The following is a 19,339-nucleotide window of genomic DNA, read 5'->3' on the forward strand; positions in this document are numbered from 1 at the left end:
GATGTTTGCCATAATGAAGCAGACCTAGTACCATGCAACACATATGGCTCAGTGGGTTAGGCTGCTGTCTGTGTTCAGAGGGTTGCTGGTTCAAATCCCCAGCTCATGTCACTGTAGTGCTCTCCTTGTTTTAGTGGTGCCTGTCCCTGCCCGTGATGGGGAATTGGGGTTTGGTTGGCGTATAGAGAGAGCAGTGTGCCATTTCTGGTTAAGCGCCCGTGGTCGAACCCGGTTGTGGGCTTGGCAGAGGAGTCACATGTCTTCTGGGCCTTTAACCCTCCAGGACCCCCTGGCTTTGTTCTCAACTATATATGTGTGCATGTCTCCAATGAGAGAAGATGGGTTATCTGAGATCCGCTCCCATATATGTGTGCAAATAGCAGATAAAGCATTTCATTCATTCAATTCTTTGCTTGCTGAAATTAAAGTTTGTTTTTCTATGAGTGTAGGTGTTTAGAGCATCTGGTGTGCAAACTGAGATCTGTTACAGTGGTCTTTAAAAGTATTTAAGGTCATTTTCATTTTAATTTAAAAATTGAATGAGGTCAGCACCCCTTTGTTTCCTTTCCTTTGTCTCCTTCTCGAGTTGGTGCCGAATGACAAATGGATTGACATGCGTGCTGCCAAATTTTTATGCTCCGGTGAAACAGGAAGCTGAGGAAGGAAACAATATCATTCTCTGAAACTGAGACGAACACAGAGTGCCCAAGCAGGATAGAGTTAGGCTGCTTTTATTTGTGGTGCCATTTTCACAACTATATTGGCTATTAAAAAGAACAGAAAAGGGTAACTTGTTGGCTGTTTTACCAAATTGTGTATTTATCCTTATCAGGAGTGTTTCTGGAGGGTGTGGGCGAGACAGCTGCGAAATCTAAACCCAGAAAGCAGACGATTGGTTGACAGATAATTTATATGTCTCTGATTGGATGTTTAGAACATTCTTGCCTAAACTGTGGATTATATGAATGTAGTAATCAATTATCTGCAGAGTTAAGTGTTAAAGGAGCTCTTGGGGGGGGGGGGGGGGGCAGTGTGCGGCAGAGCATGTTGGGCCTCTGTGCCCGTGATCGGAATGTCGCCGGTTCATAATCCCACTTTTGGCAGGATCCTTGTCCCCTTAGAAAACGCTCCGGGGAGTGAATTTCACTTTCACCTCTACATGTGTGTCTCAAACACACAGCACATTAAGACGGAAGTGGTACGTTTTGTTTCCAGAAAGATTCCGATAAATCCTGTTGTGTCTGAAGACGAGTCATGTCTCTTGGCGAGAGAGTTGAAGACTCTGGGGAGTGGTGGTGTTCTTTATGGTGCCATCTCTCAGCTATTCTGTCTGTTAGTGCTGCGAGAAGGAGGACCTGAGCAGAGGAGCTCACTGATAATGGAGGACCTAAGCAGAGGAGCTCACTGATAATGGATGATCTAAGCAGAGGAGCTCACTGATAATGGAGGATCTAAGCAGAGGAGCTCACTGATAATGGAGGACCTAAGCAGAGGAGCTCACTGATAATGGAGGATCTAAGCAGAGGCGCTCACTGATAATGGAGGACCTACGCAGGGTTTTCAGGTAGCGTAAGGGCCTCCTAAAGCCGGCTCTCTTTCCATACTTTCCCTACCGTGTGTTATTTTCAGGTCAAGTCATGTCAAGTTAAGTGGACTTAACTGTTGTATCATCTCTATGCATCTATACTGTGGAATGTGAAAATGTTCCCCTAACACTACATTTAGATATACAGACAGCAAGTGACAATATTTCGCAATAGTTTTACAGTATTTTCACAATATCTTTAAAACATGCAAAAACATAAGATAATGAAAAACAAGCGGGACTGGACTAAAACTAAAACACTTTTTTTGTGAAGATTTTTACAACTTAGAAACTGCTTTGGTTCATAACCTTCTGATTCTTAATCAGCTTGTATGGCCTTCATGAGTTGACCTTCCCTACATCAGTCCCTTCCGTTCTGCATACTTTCCATGCTTGTGATGTAGTCCATCATACTGTAGCAGTATGGGCATGGGCACGTTTTCAGGTCATTCCATTTAATGTGCTCCCATCTGGCTAATGAGTTATGTGTCAGTTGGTGCAGTGACGCAGACAGTTGGATCTATAAACAACATGAAAAGGCCTGTGGGCATGTATCGCAGATGGTGGCTAATTGGCGGCACCAGAGAGAAGAACTGTCCGAGAGCAAGGCAGGATTGATCAGTGGTCATTATTTCTTCTGTTCACTTGAGGTCGTTGCCGTCTTGAGGGAAGCCATGTGATCTGTGGATCGGTGGTAGCTATATGGCGTCACGCCGCACGCATGTCGATGCTGGCCGTCAGGCAAGCCCCCGCTGGGGGCAGGAACACCTTGATGATTAAATGAATAATTCAGTAATTCAGCCGGTGTGCGGTCAGGTGCTCCCGTTCATCACAACAACCTGGAAATGGCACTATATCACAGCCGCGGTCTCCGATTCCTCGCCAATAATGTATGCTTTACAGTGGGAAGGGCACCGTGATCTCAAGCACTGTTCACCACAATCAGAGGATTATGGAACTTTAATAATTCCTCAAGTTCCTTTACCTGTGAGGAAAAGGAAAGTAAGAATTCCATTGTCTCCGTGTGTATCCACAACAAACCACGATGGGCTACTTGTAATTAATGCTGTGCAGATAATATTGCATGCTGCATGCACTCGCGTCAGCAGAAAATATTGATTGAGAGAAAATAAAATGATTCATATTTTGTTATTATTTTGATGTGGGGTGACAACAGGGGTGGCCATGTTCTTACTAGGGGACCATGGGCAGCCCTGGCGCCCATCTAGCTCCCCCTGCTGGCTCGGGCACCTTGGCACTGGCTGCCTGCCATTATCTACATATTTTCTGTATAATTCACTCGTGTATCGAATCATTCGACTGAGGGACAGTGTTTTGCACGTTCCCGTGTTAACAGTGATCCTCAAGTGATTTCCCTGCTTTTTCTTAAAAATATGTGCCTGTTGAACTTCTGTTTTCCATCCATCCATCCATCGAATGACCATAATTGGTTTTCCAGATCAAAATCGCAGGGAGCCCAGAATACAGAAGATGTAAGACATGGGGACACTTGGGACAGAATGCTAGTTCCTCGCTACAGTATATAGTGCATAAGAGTATCCAGATATCAGGCCGCATACGTTGTGTAACCCAGAGCTAAACAGTGAGGGAAGCTTTGACTCTTTTTACCACAAAGCAGAACAAGCAGAACAGTTCAACCTTTTCGGCCCGATTCTGAAAGAATGTGTGAGCTTGAGAGTGTCTCAGCGCCGTCCTCGCAGAGCATGTGTGCCCGTGAAAGCGGTAGGTTGGCTATTTTTATATCTCTTTACAGAGTTCCTGCCTGAAGAGGGTGGGACACTGGAAAATAAACTCTGCTTGGAGTGTCCATTAATTTTTTATTCTAGCCACCTGTCAGCACAGAGGGTAGTCATCTGACCTTCCTCCCACCCGCCCAAACGGATCCGACATCACACAAGGCAGAAATGCTTCGATTTTTCTTCCCCTTTTCCCAAAATATAACATCCTACCCTTTAACTGCACGGCAAGACGGGCAGGCAGAGTGCGGAGGGGGGGCGTCGCTCAAGCCCAGCTGTGATTCAGAGGGAATTACTGGATCCTGGCGTGGGTGCGTGTACAGTATACCGATTACGTGTGAACTCACTGGCCGCGCGTGTATACCGATTACGCGTGAACTCACTGGCCGCGCGTGTATACCGATTACGTGTGAACTCACTGGCCGCGCGTGTATACCGATTACGTGTGAACTCACTGGCCGCGCGTGTGTGTCTATGGAAAAGACCGGAGACCTTTGCAGCCACGTACCGAGTTACAGCATCAGCACGGTCGCGCGTTCTCAGCTCAGGCCCCGCGCACGCGACGGGGAAAGGAAGCGGCGTTGCAGGTGAGGTGGGAGGCGGAGGAGCAGCCTGATGGATGGAAAGGGGATGAATAAATGATGGTGAGCTGAGAGGCACAGTTGCTCATTGTCCGCTTCTGAAAAGGGGATTTACAAGAGGGGAACACAGCTGGGATGGACTGGGGGGGCCTTACAGAGGGCGTGAGCACACAGTGCCTCCCCTTCCATCACTGCCTGCTAAAACGCAGCGCATGGGAGTTTTACTTGCACAAAAATGTTCTGAGGGCAGAATGAAAAATGATTAGTTCAGAGAGATAACTGATTGGTTGGCTCTGCCTCCTCTAGTTGTTTGGACCCACCTCCTCTACAATCTGATTGGTTATCTCTCAGAACCAATCATTTTTCATTCTGCCCTCAGAACATTTTTTTGTCTAAGTAAAACTCCCACAAGCTAAAATGCAGTTTAGGTCTATCCAGTATAATGTGCTTTCCATCAATTTTCCTCTTGTTTCCACTCTGATTCTGCATGTGGAGCAGAAGGCTACGTCACTGTGCAAATGTTGTCATGGAATTCCTGCCATCCTCCAGAGAATACGACTGAAATGAGTCTGCTTCGTTTTTTCATCATTATTTATTCCTTAAAAGCACTTCACTGCAGTGTTGGTGTTCGATAAAAATGCAGTGTAGGATCTTCTCTGCACAACACGGCGGCAGGACGACTGAGATCCTGATAGATCAAAACTGTGTTCTGGCTTCTGGTTGTCAAGATCAAATAAAAACAGTTCACCCTGCAACAAAAAAATCTTAAAAATGAAGAGACGTACATCATAGCTTTATACAAATTATAGTATGTCTAATTTTTAAATGTTATTTATAGGAATATGATAATACATTTAAAGAAAAACGTTTTTATAGATTGAGCATCGCTGCAGTGGAATGTCTTGCAGGCTTCAGACGCAGGGAAGCTCTGCCCGCTACTGCAGTGAGTGTCCAGCACATTCCGCCAGCCACTCCTCATTTGTTTACCCTACTTTTTTTTAACAGTGCTGAAAATCTCGACACCCCCAGCAGCATTATTCCTGATGCACTGTACTTCCTGTAAACATTGAAATGCTGCAGATACTGAGTTAGGTCCTTAGATGGTGTGATGCGATTGGGTGGGTTCCTGTTCGCCATAACAGACTGCGAGTTTCTGTATGATGCTAATGAGATGTTTAGCATTTACATTTACTTTTATTCTGCAGACGCTTTCGTTGAAAGCGATGTACAAGTGAGGCCAGTTGCACATTACAAACGTTTGTGCTGTCGAGGAGTCGATGTAAGCGGAGGTGCAACTAGGCTGAGCTTCCAGTGAATCTCCAGTGTAAGCAGTATGGGAGCAGGAACTACGCAACATCTTCCAACAAAGCAAGAACCTAATAGAGAGAGAGACAGACACTGTATTAATCCCTTAGAGGGAAATTGTCTTGTTACAGCAACATCAACAACAATATGTAACATCACATACAAACATGCCATATACAGGTATGTTTATAAAAAAAAAGGCTATTCAGTGATTAAAAGTGCTACATTAAGGGTGAGTAAGGAGGCATCGTGTTAGTAGAGGGATTCCTGGAACAGATGGGTTTTGCGGTGCGTGTTGTTTGCCCAGCTCTCCATCACCCTGCTGTTACTGACACTGTGTGATAACCATCGCTGTCATCCTGGGTTTTTGGAACCCCTGGGGGGTGGGGGGTGGGTTCTCACCCCCTTGGCATAGCATCAGCAGCGGGTGACACTGAAAACCGGCTTGCTGGAGCAACTATAAAAGCCTTTGTTTGTGTGACATAAACACTAGAAAAGGATGAGAACATACAGTCGTTTAGAATTCCACTGAGTGCTTGTATGGTTACATCTGTGATCAAAGCAGTTACTTTTTCAAAAAAAAAAAACAACAACACCTTACTCCTTTTTGTCAGTGAAACGGTGGATGGGCACCAACTGCTCGACGCGCAACAGAAGCTCAGGTACCAGGGGCTAACTAATCTAATCGGAAGGAAGCATAATCAATCACCAGCCTAACTGGGAAGGATTTTAGGTATCTGCAATCCAGTTGCAAGACGACTCAGCAGTTGAGTTTGGAGAGTCCTAAGCAATCTGTAATCCAATCAGGAATTTCAAAAGTGAGCAGGAGAGCTGCAGAAATGTGATTGACCTCGGGAATCTCTTCTGTCTTCCTCAATGCATTTGTGATTTAATTATCAGTAGATGCTGTGGTGGGGAAAATTGCACAAATAGCTGGCTAAAGATACAGCAAGCACGACGGTCTCAGAAAGACAGGCCAGAATAGCTCTTTCCCTGACCCACAAATGAGAGGCGTGCTGGTCCAGATACCTGGGGGCGTTGGATTAGTCAGCTATAAATATTATAAATTGATTGTGTCGTGCATAAGACAAGAGAAACACATAAGCAAGGCATGACACACGTAACCTTTCAGTCATGCTGTCAGCGTGTCACATTCTTACTGTGGTCCAATACACTGACAAAGTCAGTATGCATACAGAAACCATTTTAGCTAGTTAATTCCTCTTTAGCAATCACTTTTGGCTGCCATGTTAATTATTTGTCATTTTAATTATGCCAGCAAATACAGAGTCAGCATAAATAATAGTTTATAACTGATTAGAACTGTTACATTACTGAAATATATAAACATATATACTGGGGCAGCATAGTGGTTAGCCCTGGTGCCGGACCTCTCTAGGACCAGGGTTCTAGTCTCTACCCTGGCTTCATGCGTGTGGAGTTTCTGTTCTCTTCTGTCTTGTTGTGGGGTTTCCTCTGGGTTCCTCAATGTCTCTCTACAGTCCAAAAACATGGAAAGGTGAATTGGACTTGCCAGATTGTGTGTGTGTTCCCCACAATGCATTGGTGATCATTCTGGATTGTTTCCTGCCTTGTGCCTAAAGATTCTGGGATAGGCTGTAGAATCTGCGTGTGACAAGTGGATGTAGAAAATGGATAAGCATATATTTATACTGTATGTGGGTGTATATAACCTAATTAGAACATGTGTGTGCGTGTGTACATGTGTGTGCGTTTATTTCCCACATGCAGGGTATACAGTCATACTAAAACTTGCAGTGAAATGTAAGGTGATCAACTCCATCACAATAATAAAAAAATAATAACAAAGTGAAAGCAATAGGGACATAAATGTAACAATATATGTTACAATAATGTAAATTGGATGAATCCGTTCCAGACCCCCAAATGATCGCCTGTATAAACCCGTACTAATACATATCTAATGCTAATACCATAAGTACAAACTTTAGACCCATAAATACATGAAATAAATAAAAAAAATCGCCATTGCATACTCTGTAACGAGATCACACGCGAATACCTCTACCATACTTTGTAATTATTTCCTTTGTAAGCTGTCGTGGTTCTCACAATTTTCCTTTTTGGTTTGCTGCTATTCCTAACCTTTGGTGACTTATTTAAAAACAAAATAGAGCAACAAAAGCAAGAAAAAAGAGAGAATATGTACTGCACAGTTCGGTGGGTATGCTCACTACGGGACCGTTAGCGGTAGACTGACTCATACGCACTCATTCTCCCCGCCGTTACGCGTAAAAAGGCTTCAGCACGAAAGGGCTGGTTGGTCGAGAACCGTAAATACAACCGAGAACCGAATTGTACGATATGTGAGACGTTCAGGAACCGAGGTTCCACCGCATTTAGCAAATAAGGAACAGAAAGTTACACTGAAAAAATGACCAGTGATGTGCAACACAGTGCAAATAAAGTGCGTTGTGCATAAATATGGAGTGAATGTTAAATTATAACTGTCAATGAAATATTTAGTAAGCTGACGGCTTGAGGGTAGAAGCTGCTTCTGAGCCTCTCAGTTCTCGCTGAGATACAGCAGAAGCGCTTACCAGACCTCCGCCTGCTGAAGAGGTGGTGCTTCGGGTGGGTTGTAGGTGTTAATGTTCACTCCTCCGAGGGTAGCATGGGTGCCATGCATTGAGGGTGACACCTATCGTGGAATTAATTGAGTATTCCAAATTTGGGGGAAACGGTGTAAAATGTATGGCAAGTATTACTGTGGACAGCGGAGTACTGGGGGTAAAGTTCCTTACCTGCTACATGCCATGTTGTAGCAAAATAGTTCACTTTGTTTTCATTTACTTTACTGTAGACAGGACAGTGAGGTGTGTCCTCTGATGAAACTCATTGTATAGCTTTACTGTAATACTACTTTCGCTTGTTACTGGGCATTTATCGGAAGCTCAGCCTAGCTGCACTTATGCCTAAGTGATGCCTTGACAGCTGTATGGTTGTATTATTCCATTCTCTCACTTTTATGTCACTTTGGGCAAAATTGTGTGCTACACAAATCAGTGACGTGTAGATATGTGTTTCGTTGTGTTTCCCTGTTTATGAAAGGCCTGACGTATCTTCATCTGTATGTCTGCAGTAGACGCTTGGTGGTTGGCCAGCAGGGAGATGTTCCATGGGAGCCTCGTTTCTGCTGCAGTTACAAGCCTAAAGAGTGATGATCTCTGAGGAGAAGGCCTCCTTCATGGCCCAGAAGATGTCCTCACCGTCCCGCAGCAACAGCAGTGGGTCCTCCAAGCATGACAGCCGGCAGGTGAGGCCGACGACCCGAGATGCAGTGCCCTCCGGTGGGCTGGTGACGTCATGCGTCCTGCAGCTCTCAGGATGTAAATGAAACGTTACACATGAACTCCATCTTCCCCCAGTTAAACCAGATAATGTTGTTTCCTCAGCATACTCAATCTATACCATTTGAACCCACAGATCCATTCCATCAGATTGATGGTATTATTGATATATTAATAGTCGGGGGTGCTGTAAGGGGGGAAAGTTAGGGCCATCCTGAGTGACAGGGGCCCAAAAAATTGTAACATGGGTTGGGGGCCCAATAGAATCTGCTTTCGTAGGGCCAAAATCGCTAGCGGTTCCCCTGTTAATAGTATTAATAATTACTATAATTTTATTAATAATAATTAAAATAAAAAGTGCACCCACAATCCATCTTCCATCCTTCTAAAGATTGTATGTGCATGGTGGGGGGGGGGCAGCATCTGGAAAAAGGCTGGGGTTCACCCAGGCCGAGACACCAATCTATCTCAGGAGAATTTAGAGACACGCAGTGAAGAAACCAGTGAACCCAGAGGAACTGCACAGTGCTCGGGGAGAACATGCAAACGCCACACACAGAGGCGAGGCGGGATTCGAACCCCTAACTTGGGACAAGTAAGGAAACAGCCAAGTCACCGTACTGCCCAAATAAAAAGAATTACTACTATTGTTGAAACTTTAAGACTTTAAGACCTCAAAGGGCAAGCATTGAAAACTATTCTCAGAAGGACAAAATGCCAGTGAATCGTGTCAGCGTTATTTATTTTATATTTTTGGTAACATTTCAGTGATACATAGGGTTAAATAGACATAAAAGGTCTGGATGTCACTTTAAAGGGCGAGATAGATGGTGGGTAGATGATGATCAGAACAGCAGTTAAGGGCACATCCAGTTAGGTGTCGCGTATTTAGATCTATTTTTTCACAAGTAGGAAACTCTTTCAGAGGGTCTCTTCAGGGCATCTGCAGTTGGTGAACACTTAGTGCCCTGAGAAACCCATACAGACGCGTGGAGAAGAACAGAGAACTGCCATGAACCGGGGGGGGTACGAAGCAAACACACTGCCTAATAATGATTATTATATTATGTGTCAGTTTAAATGCATAGTGTGGGTTAATGTTTATTGCTTACAGTCTGCTATCGGTTTCCATTTAAAAACAGAACTGTCTTGCTTAGTGTAATATCGATCCAGGACAGGAAACTGTGTCCATGAATCTTTTGCTGCCAGTTCGACTGTACAGGCCAATGGAGTTGGACATTTTAAGTAACAACGTTTTCTGGCCCTGCTTAAGGCCAGGGCTGCCATGTCGGAGCATCGGTACCTTGTGTTTTCTCTGGATCACAGCTGCATACGCTGTCCTGACTCCCAGCACAAACAGACACCCGACACTGCCCCTTATGATCTGCGGCTCTCTTCACTCTTCACCAGAGATTATAGGCTCATAAATGTTACATTAATCCCAGCGAATTTGTAACAGCATGTCGCTACACAATTTTTCATATTATATTTTGCCATGGGGTGTCTTTAAACAGCAGGAGCTTGGACATTTAAAGCCTGAAATCAAATCAGATATTAAACAAACCAAAAGGTCCCTGGATCTCAGATGCAGCATGTTTTTGAGTGCCAGAGTTAGCATTAGAAATAAATGTATAGAAATCCTATATACTGTAGATGTATTTCCCAGAAGTATTAATTAGCTTCAAAATAGAAGTTGGTTGCCTGGTTGAACGCGTAACTTTGCGTGGTGTAGTTGTGTACATAAAAGGGGTGAGGGAATCTCAGGAGAGATGATGACCTCACAGTAGGCGTGCTGACCTGGATACTGCTGTAGGGCTGTAATATCATCAGGTCGTGTCATCAAGCTTATTACTCTGAGATGGAAAGTTTTTCACCATGATGCCTGTTAAAGGCAACTGTAATAATTGTCACAAGTGTGGTCTTTGAGCAATGTCCGTAACCCTTGTAGACCAAATGTCATCTGTAGATTGGACAGCTTTCCACGTTTGTGTGATTTACCCGTGGTATGCGGACGGAGCTGGGGAGGGCGGAGCTGGGGAGGGCGGGGCTGAGAAGGGGCGGAGCTGGGGAGGGCGGAGCTGAGGAGGGCGGAGCTGGGGAGGGCGGAGCTGAGGAGGGTGGAGCTGAGGAGGGCGGAGCTGGGGAGGGTGGAGCTGAGGAGGGCGGAGCTGAGGAGGGCGGAGCTGGGGAGGGCGGAGCTGAGAGTGCCATGTGAGCCTGTGTTTCTCATTTCAGATGCCCTCCAGGTACCCAGAGTTATTCTGGGTTCACTCTCATCCCCGGCAGGCAGGCTCTCTGTCCCAGTTTCTCCAAGGGGAAACAGAAACAAGAAAGACAATCATGCTTGTGCCCATTGAGAAATGGGCCAAACCGAGCACCTCAGAGGGTCTCTGAGACAGAGTCACATATAGTAGATACAGCCATGTCACATGTACAGTAGCCTCCACTGTTAGTGATAATTCAGCGATAATACGGTGGTTACACCTGTCGATTTTATTAGGCCTTTAAGTCACTGTAAACAGAGCCAGTACACTGGATGTTACACATAGGATACGCTCTACTTTCAGACTAGAGGACACAGAATTGGAATTTTAATTATATGAAGTAGAACTTCCATTCCTCAAAATGCAAAAAAGGGCAGAAGGAAATTTGATGAGATGTGGGAAGGACAGGGCAATGACAATTTATTCCGTGTGTGACATGAGATGAGATCGGATCTGACTGTCTGCCGTGGCCCAGGTCGACTCTCTCCGAAGAGGACTTGGGACTACAGTGAAAGAACATGGGGGGTGGGAGAGCTGGGAGCCAAATGTCACGCCGCTCACGAAAAACCGTACGCCAGATAAATGAATGTAGCCGGGGGTGTCGTTAGGCCTATTTCAGGGGGGCTTAAGTCTCCCTAATATGCTTTTTACCCCCCCCCCCAAATAAATGTGTATTTATTGACTTAAGTCATGAATAGTTTGCCATCAGCCACCCCCCCCCCCTCAGTGAAGCCCCTTTACACATTCATCTCACACTATGCCCCTAAGAACACAACTCAGTACAGTATTACCAGAAGCAGCTATGATATCTGCATAGTAGCATCTGAGTTACGCAAAAGAAGAACAAGACCTTCTAGAATCTAACTTAACAAAGTTAATCCAATGCTAGTACCATTAGGACAGAAGGTGTCTTTAGAAAGCTTTAGTGGTAGCAGATACAGGGATTGGGTTATACATGTAATCCATCTTATGCTGAATACTCTGTGACTGTGAAAAAAAAAATCTTGGTCTGGTGTTTTACTTTCTAGACCTGAAATTTCCACCTCATGTGTGTAGGACAGCTGGGAGATCATAGACGGACATCGGGGGGAAACCAGTCATGGGCGGGAGCCTCTCAGACAGGAAGGTTATCTACTGAAGAAGAGGAAGTGGCCGTTGAAGGGCTGGCACAAGGTAAAGCACCCACCTCGATAATGACCCCCCCCCCCCCCCCGCAGGGGATCATTACTGTTCCTTCACAGACAATAATAATGGGAAACAAATTCTCACAGAATATGGCCAGGTGTTCCAGTTGGTTTCTTGAGAATGATGTTCACTCCCCTTCCTTATCTCTACAGAGGTACTTCTTACTCGACAAGGGAATCTTGAAGTATGCCAAGTCTGGAGCTGATGTGAGTGCACGGAAACCTCTATCAGTTCCATTGCTGCTATGCATAGCTTATGCTCAAATCCTGTGCTCCTGCCCTAAATGACTGTTACAGCATGGTGGGTTTTTCATGTCAAAATGACCTTTTGTTTTCTCAGTGTGCTATAGAATGAATGGTGATTCTGTAACTCCTCTGTGTCCTGGTGCCTGTGTCATTAACTGCAACAGCAGTAAATTTCATAACGTAGGTTATGAAATGAGTGTCTGGAAGTATTTCTCCATACAGACTAAGGTGTTTTGTAATTAAGTTATGTTCTCACCTCACTGTCATGTAAAATCCTGACCACATTACTGCATGTAATGTGCAGGGAAAATGGGAGTTAGGGTAACGTCTGTTCTTCCTAGATAGAGAAAGGCAAGCTTCACGGCTGCATTGATGTGGGTCACTCGGTCATGGCCATCAAGAAGAACGGAAAGTGCATCGACTTGGACGCAGAGGACAACATCTACCACCTCAAGGTAAGACGTGCAGTATGATTACCTGGTCTGGGCTCAGCCAATGAAGATCCAAGGCTCCATTACATCTTTCAAAAGCACTGTATTGTGTCCTTTTAACACGGCATAGAAACTGGAGCCAGTGGGCCGCAAACTGTAGTCAACCCCAGAACAGAAGCCTGCACATTGCTGGAAGTGGGCTTTACTGTAGCGTGCCTGTGCTCTTGTTGGGTCGATTGTCAAGCTGCTTCCTTCGTCTGCCCACAGATTAACACCCAGGAGCTGTTTGATGAATGGGTCTCTAAGCTGCGAGATCACCGGCTGTATCGGCAGAATGCGATGGCCATATTTCCCCATGACAAGCCTCTGTTCTACCCCCACTTCGCTCCCGCATCTCCAAACCTTTCGGAGAAGGCTTCCATGAGAAAGGTGGCAAAGGCAGCTGTTACTCTGCAAAACAAACGTTTGCTATTTTACTGAAAAATACAAACACTATAAAAAAATGTAATTCAGTTAAATCGATGTTATGCAATAGAGTGGGTCGGCGGAGTTTCTAGCTTTTTGAAAAGATCAGGGGTCAAGTTTAGTTTTTAAGGAAGACTGGCTTTGGGGCAAAAAAATTCGGGTCTATAGCCCTGAGTGACTAGAACTAACGATGCTCGTGGAGTGGATTGATCCTAAAACGTTTCATCCCTAGTACAGTAAGCTCTCAATTTACATAAAACTGACTTAAATAGATCTGGACTTACTCAGAAAATATCTGACATACATCGTTTATGGAAGTGCTAACATAAAAGTTAAGTAAATTTGCACTTTATGTTTTTACTTACTTAATCAGCCATAGCTTTAAAACCACTGACAGGTGAAATGATTAACAATGATTATCTCATTACAATGTCACCTGTCAAGGGTACCATTATATAAAAAGCAAGCAGACAGTCAGTTCTTGAAGTTGATGTGTTGGAAGCAGGGAAAATGGGCAAGTGTAAGGATCTGAGCGACTTTGACAAGGGCCAAATTGTGATGGCTAGACGACTGGGTCAGAGCATCTCCAAAACGGAGGTGTTGTGGAGTGCTCCCAGTATGCAGTGGTCAGTACCCACCAAAAGTGGTCAGCCTACCAAGGGAGGCCAACCGGTGAACTGGCAACTGGGTCATGGGCACAGAAGGCTCATCGATCTGCGTGGGGAGCCAAGCCCGTCTGATCCAATCCCACAGAGCTACTGTAGCACGAATTTCAGAAAAAATGGTTATGATAGAAAGGTCAGAACACAGAATGCATCGCAGCTGGCTGCGTATGGGACTGCGTAGCTGCAGAAAGATCAGAGTGCCCATGGTGACCCCTGTCCACTGCCGAAAACACCTACAATGCTTGTGTACAATGCATGTGAACATCAGAACTGAACCATGAAGCAATAGAAGAAGCTGGCCTGGTCTGATGAGTCACGCTTTCTGTTACATCATGTGCATCGTTTACCTGGGGAAGAGATGGCACCATAATGCAGTTTGGCAAGAATGCAAGCCGGCGGAGGCAGTGTGATGCTCTGGGCGATGTTCTGCTGGGAGACCTTAATGGTTTTGATTTGGCCTGCAAATTCCCCAGATCTCAATCTGATTGAGCAACTGTGGGATGTGCTGGATAAACACGTCCAAACCATGAAGGACTTAACGGATCTGCTGCTAACGTCTTGGTGCCTGATACCACAGGAGACCTTTTTGGTCTCGTGGAGTCCAGGCCTCGACAAGTCAGACCTGTTTTGGCAGCACGAGGGGAACGTACACAATATTAGGCAGGTGGTTTTAATGTTATGGCTGATCGATGTATGTGTTCTTTAATTAGTAAGCATTACTAGTATATTTTTGGGTTATATGCATTGCTCAAGAACTGCTTGTATCTGTTGCTTTTGCAGTGGTGATAATCTATTCAGGTCATTTCATTATTTATTACGGGACCGGCACTGTTTATGTCTGCATGAAGCAGAGGTTGTGTGGCATTTCTGACGCAATGCCTTTGTGTTATTTTTGCGTCTCTTCCTGTTGTCAGGCATCCATTCCCCATGAAGCGATCATCCCTCAGGCCTTCAGCAGCCAAGCCAAGGTGACGGCCTGGCTGCAGTCCTCCGAAGACATGGATCGATGTACAAAAGGTGAGCCCTGCTAACCCTCGACCTATTGGAGAGACATTGCTGACACATTTACCCCTTCCTACCTCTCCACCTGTTTTGGCAGAGCTCTCGCTGTGTGAATCCTACCTGTTGGAGCTCCACCACCTGCTGAAGAGCATGGAGGTGCTGCACCGCACATACTCTGCCCCAGCCATCAACGCCTTGCAGGTGCCCAGGCCGTGAGGACCGCAGGGGAAGGACTGGGCTCAGGCGGCCACAAAGATTCTGCTTCTCATTCCACTGTTTAAAATGAATGTTATCAAACTTCATGTGAAATTCAAGAAACGCCGTGATATTCATGACATCAAGTATTTAGTTTGCTGGGAAACAGGAGGTCCTTAGTAAAAAGAGAAAAGTCTAAATACAACTCGTATTGTAAACAGAGTGTAAGAGACACTTGCGCTTATTGATCAGCCTGTGGCACCGTTTTCCCTTCTTTGTGGCGCTTGTAGGCCACGCTGGACAGCCCGAAAAAGGAAAAGAGGGCGTCCCGGAAATGGCGGACGAAGAATTTCGGTAAAGATAACAAAACAACACTACAGGTAAGGTCAGGCAGAAAACAGGCGGCCGTTCAGTACGTGTTTGTTCTCGTTTGGCATTGTTTAGGCGTGTGCCTCCGCAACGACGGTTCATGTTACACCCCAAGCGTCCAGGTGTTTGCTATGCTTCTGCGTTACTTACGGTGTCAGTAGCTATTTCTGTTTCAGTCAGCGTGGTTTTTTTGTCTCTGTCTGAATGAATCCTCGACATGTGTCATTGGCCCCCTGCTGTATCATCTGTCAGTTCCCTGTCAGTTTCACATGTGCCTCCCCCCCTCCCCCATTATCAAAATCAGGTTCCGAGCTGCATTTCATCCAGCTCCCTGCGACTGCACTCCTCAAACCCGAACCTGTCTTCTGTGGAGACGGGACTCGACAAGGCTGACCCGGAAGCACTGGACTCACCGCCCGACGCGGCCAAACTGCAGGAGGACTTCTGCCGGGTTGCAGACTCACGTGAGTCCTGCGTAAGAATGACGCCCCCCCACCTAGGAAGCTCACTAATGTGTCCATGTACATTCACATATACACATACCTGATTCACCTCGCTTTGACACAGTGTATATATTGGATAAACAGTAAGAAAAATCTGTGAATAGTGGAACATCTATACACTTGGTTTTAAAATGTGCCTTGGATGATCGGATCCCAAGTGGACAGTGCAAAATACGAGTGTAATCCACCACAGAGACGCATTGCGATCAGATCACTCAAGCCACTTGCCGAGGTGGTCAGGGACATTTGACCACATACCTTTTGCAGTGTGAAGACCATTGTGTCTTGATGTGACCCAGACAAGGACGTCACAAGAACTGTGTGCAGGGCCATTTGACCTTCTAGCGGAAGTGATGTGGGCAGTAATGAAGTCTGAACACAGGTGGTCAGCTGGACGAGTCAGAGATGCATGATAGACACAGAAGTAACACCAAGTGTAAACTGGGCCTGAGTCTCTTTGAAATGGTCATTCTCCTTCTGGAAATGTGAGGACACACTTTACGCCGGCCTGGAGACGGGTATGGCTAGCATGAATAGATGCATTCCTATAGATCCAGTCTGCCAGACTCTTGTTGATATATTACATTATCTTGGAAATGAAAGGGCTTTGTAGAGAAATTTACAGACAAACTGTCCATTTGAAGACACTCAGGATGTACATGTGACTGCTATGATGCGGTCAGTCATTGTGACAAACGAAACATGAGCAGTGTTGTAACCAACAAGCAGTGGCGTCAGCCTCCGTTTGTAATCGTTTGCTTGTTTAGTTTGGGTTTCGTCAGCATGCCTTGAAATATATATCTCTGTGTTTTGATTTCCACTTCATTTCATATGATCATTGCCTTGTGGTTTTACTGGACCTGTCTTTTTGCAGTATCCATTTCTGATGCTGGAGTTCTTAATTCTTACCTTTGGCTCCTATGTGTTCTCACTAATTTACAGCATAAGCTTATACTGTTTAGTCGCTGCATATATTCTGTGTCGTTTGCTGAGTTCTTACTTTAGAGTTTTGTGTGCACCTGAATTTATTTTGATTCAACCCTATTATGATGGCATCCCATCCAAGGTGTTTCTTGCCTTGTGCCCTGTACTCTCTGAGATAGGCTCCCCTCCCCCCCCCCCCCCACAACCCTCACAGGATAAGTGGTTGGAAGCAACATGGATGGATTTTCCCTATCACTCTTGCTAATTTTGCTTTATGCATTTCGGGGGCGGATGGAATTCAACAAAAACCTTTTTCTCAACCCGTCGTGGATGTAAGGTCTACATTTCTGAAAGGATCTGATTGGTTTTTGTCTTCAGAGCAACCCCTCAGTTGAAGGTTTGGTCTAAAGGCCACACCGCCTGAGCAGGGTACTCTCCGTTGATGGTTCTTTGGCTGTGGTCTGCTTTGGTTTCATGTGTCTTTGAAAAGGTGCTGGGGAATCCCTCTGTCTCAGTTCTTTCTCACTCACCATCTCTTTTCATTCAGTCTCCTACCTCCTCTACACCTCTCACATTTTCAGTACTTAAAGGTTCCTTCACACGGCATTATTATGGCCGTGTGTTTTGAACCATTCCCAGCACATGTTGTTCTCTGTGCTCTAGCAGCTTTATTAATCTTTTCATCCCTGGTACAGCTAATACTGGCTGATGTCTTTACTTGACCTCTACATCAAGAGATGTTCTTCTTCATTAACCTCAAACGAGCCTTTGGCAGGCCCATGTAATCCTGCGGGTATATTTAACACACTGCATCTTTCTCTGGAGCATGCTGTTAATGAGACGTTCGGTTTTGGTGAGCCATTTGAGGGACAGAAGGGGGTATCGGGGAATGAAGCAGATGTTCTGACGCAAATTGTCTCACTGCTAGAGCTGTTGTCTGGCTCTTTCTCAGGCTGATGCTGTGCAGTGAGGATTAACCCAGGTGTGTCCCTCTTCCTCCTTGCAATGAGGCTTCACACGGGTGTCTGCCTCTTTCCCCTTGCAGTAAAAATTACTTCAAATGTCTCATTCTTTCCCCTTGCAGTGAGGTTTCATAAGGTGTCTCCCTTTTCCTCCATGCAGTGAGGATTGTCTTGGTTGTCTCCCTCTTTCCTGTTGTACTGAAGCTTCACACTGATGTCTCTCCCTCTTTGTTGAAGTACTGCTTCACACTGATGTCTCTTCCTTCCTGTTGCAGTATTTCTTCACACTGATGTCTCTCTACCTCCCTGTTGCAGTGTTGCTTCACACTGATCTCTCCCTCTTTGTTGAAGTACTGCTTCACACTGATGTCTCTCTTCTTTCCGTTGCAGTGCATGCAGCCTTGAAGTCTGCCTTTAGCACTTTGTCTGCAGAGAGGGAGAAGCTAAAACAAGTGCTAGACCAGGAGACTCCCTCAACCCAGGTCCTGGGGCTGAAGAGCACCCTCGCTTCTGTAAGCCCCTCGTTCCCATAATGCCCTGAGCTTGGCTGGATGAAAGAGACATGGGGGTTGTTGCCCCCCCACCCCCCAGGTGGCATCTCAGCTTGAGATGTTCTCCTCCTTCCAACTGGGTTATTTTACCTATTATGTTGCATCATTCACTCACATAGCAACACTTCTATTTGAAGCAAACATACATACTATATGAATTTCATTCATTTTTATGTATTCCTCTGCATTTTTATCTGAGGAGACATAAATTAACCGATCCCCTTCTTGGATTGCAACTATCAACTCATTGTTTGCCCAGTCCCTTAAATATGATGCCCCTTTCTGTTGAAATTCTAGTAGTTTTGCAGACGGCTGAGACCAGGTGGAGTGTCAGGCCTGTAGCTTGAATCCCACCCGCTACTAGTCAGCTCCGATGCTGACTTCATCTTCCCTTTGAAGTGCTGGCATTTGGTTGCAGCTGGTTTGCCTCTGAGTGTAACTGTTTCCTCTCTGTTGCCCAGTGTTAGTCACCAGACTGAGGGTAGACAGGGGCTTCATGCATAATGCAGACCTGCCTTCTCTCAATTCTCTCTGGCTCCACAGACCTTCAAAAAAACAAGAGACATGTTGTGCTTTAAGATAGAAGTCTTTAAATTTGGACTGAAACTCTAGATCTGAAATAGCACTCTGACTGAAATCAGCAGCCACCGTGTCTCTCTGGCATATAATGATGTAATGGAGGTCCTTCTGTCTGGTTGTGTTATTCTTGTTTTACCTTGTGAATGGGCTGCAAATTCTGCCATCACCTGAATTAGGTTCCCGTCAGTTAGCTTCTCAATCCACCACCTTGGGTTGATATTCATGAGTTTTGTAGAATAGGATCTTTAAGTAACAGAATGTTAGTCAAACATTCTGTTCCTGGGGTAAGTAGCACAAATGACCACAGAGTAACAACTCAAAGATATCTTTGTCTTTTAATACATTTATTGTGATGTTCTCTTATGGATTCAGCTTCTTCATAATTATGGAATTTTTGCATAAATTTTTTAAATGTTTAATTCTGCAATGGATGCAGATC

At 45.2% G+C, this 19,339-nt stretch overlaps 1 protein-coding gene across 4 annotated transcripts in view; it reads left to right on the plus strand.

Moving 5' to 3' along the window:
• osbpl3b (oxysterol binding protein-like 3b) overlaps window positions 1-19,339 on the plus strand; it is a 43,829-nt gene that overhangs the window by 13,716 nt on the left and 10,774 nt on the right. The window contains exons 2-11 of one of the 4 annotated variants that reach the window (XM_023802615.2): window positions 8,353-8,526; window positions 11,881-11,997; window positions 12,162-12,215; window positions 12,596-12,709; window positions 12,953-13,114; window positions 14,730-14,832; window positions 14,915-15,018; window positions 15,303-15,392; window positions 15,686-15,845; window positions 18,161-18,282. In XM_023802615.2, coding sequence (XP_023658383.2) covers window positions 8,431-8,526; window positions 11,881-11,997; window positions 12,162-12,215; window positions 12,596-12,709; window positions 12,953-13,114; window positions 14,730-14,832; window positions 14,915-15,018; window positions 15,303-15,392; window positions 15,686-15,845; window positions 18,161-18,282 — 1,122 coding nt within the window. In that variant the 5' untranslated portion in view covers window positions 8,353-8,430. Of the gene's footprint in view, window positions 1-8,352; window positions 8,527-11,852; window positions 11,998-12,161; window positions 12,216-12,595; window positions 12,710-12,952; window positions 13,115-14,729; window positions 14,833-14,914; window positions 15,019-15,302; window positions 15,393-15,685; window positions 15,846-18,160; window positions 18,283-19,339 lie in introns of those variants that run through there. The other 3 variants (XM_023802616.2, XM_023802617.2, XM_023802618.2) reach the window with 3 other exon arrangements.

The sequence above is a fragment of the Paramormyrops kingsleyae genome, chromosome 9 (assembly GCF_048594095.1).
Source record: "Paramormyrops kingsleyae isolate MSU_618 chromosome 9, PKINGS_0.4, whole genome shotgun sequence".
NCBI lineage: Eukaryota > Metazoa > Chordata > Actinopteri > Osteoglossiformes > Mormyridae > Paramormyrops > Paramormyrops kingsleyae.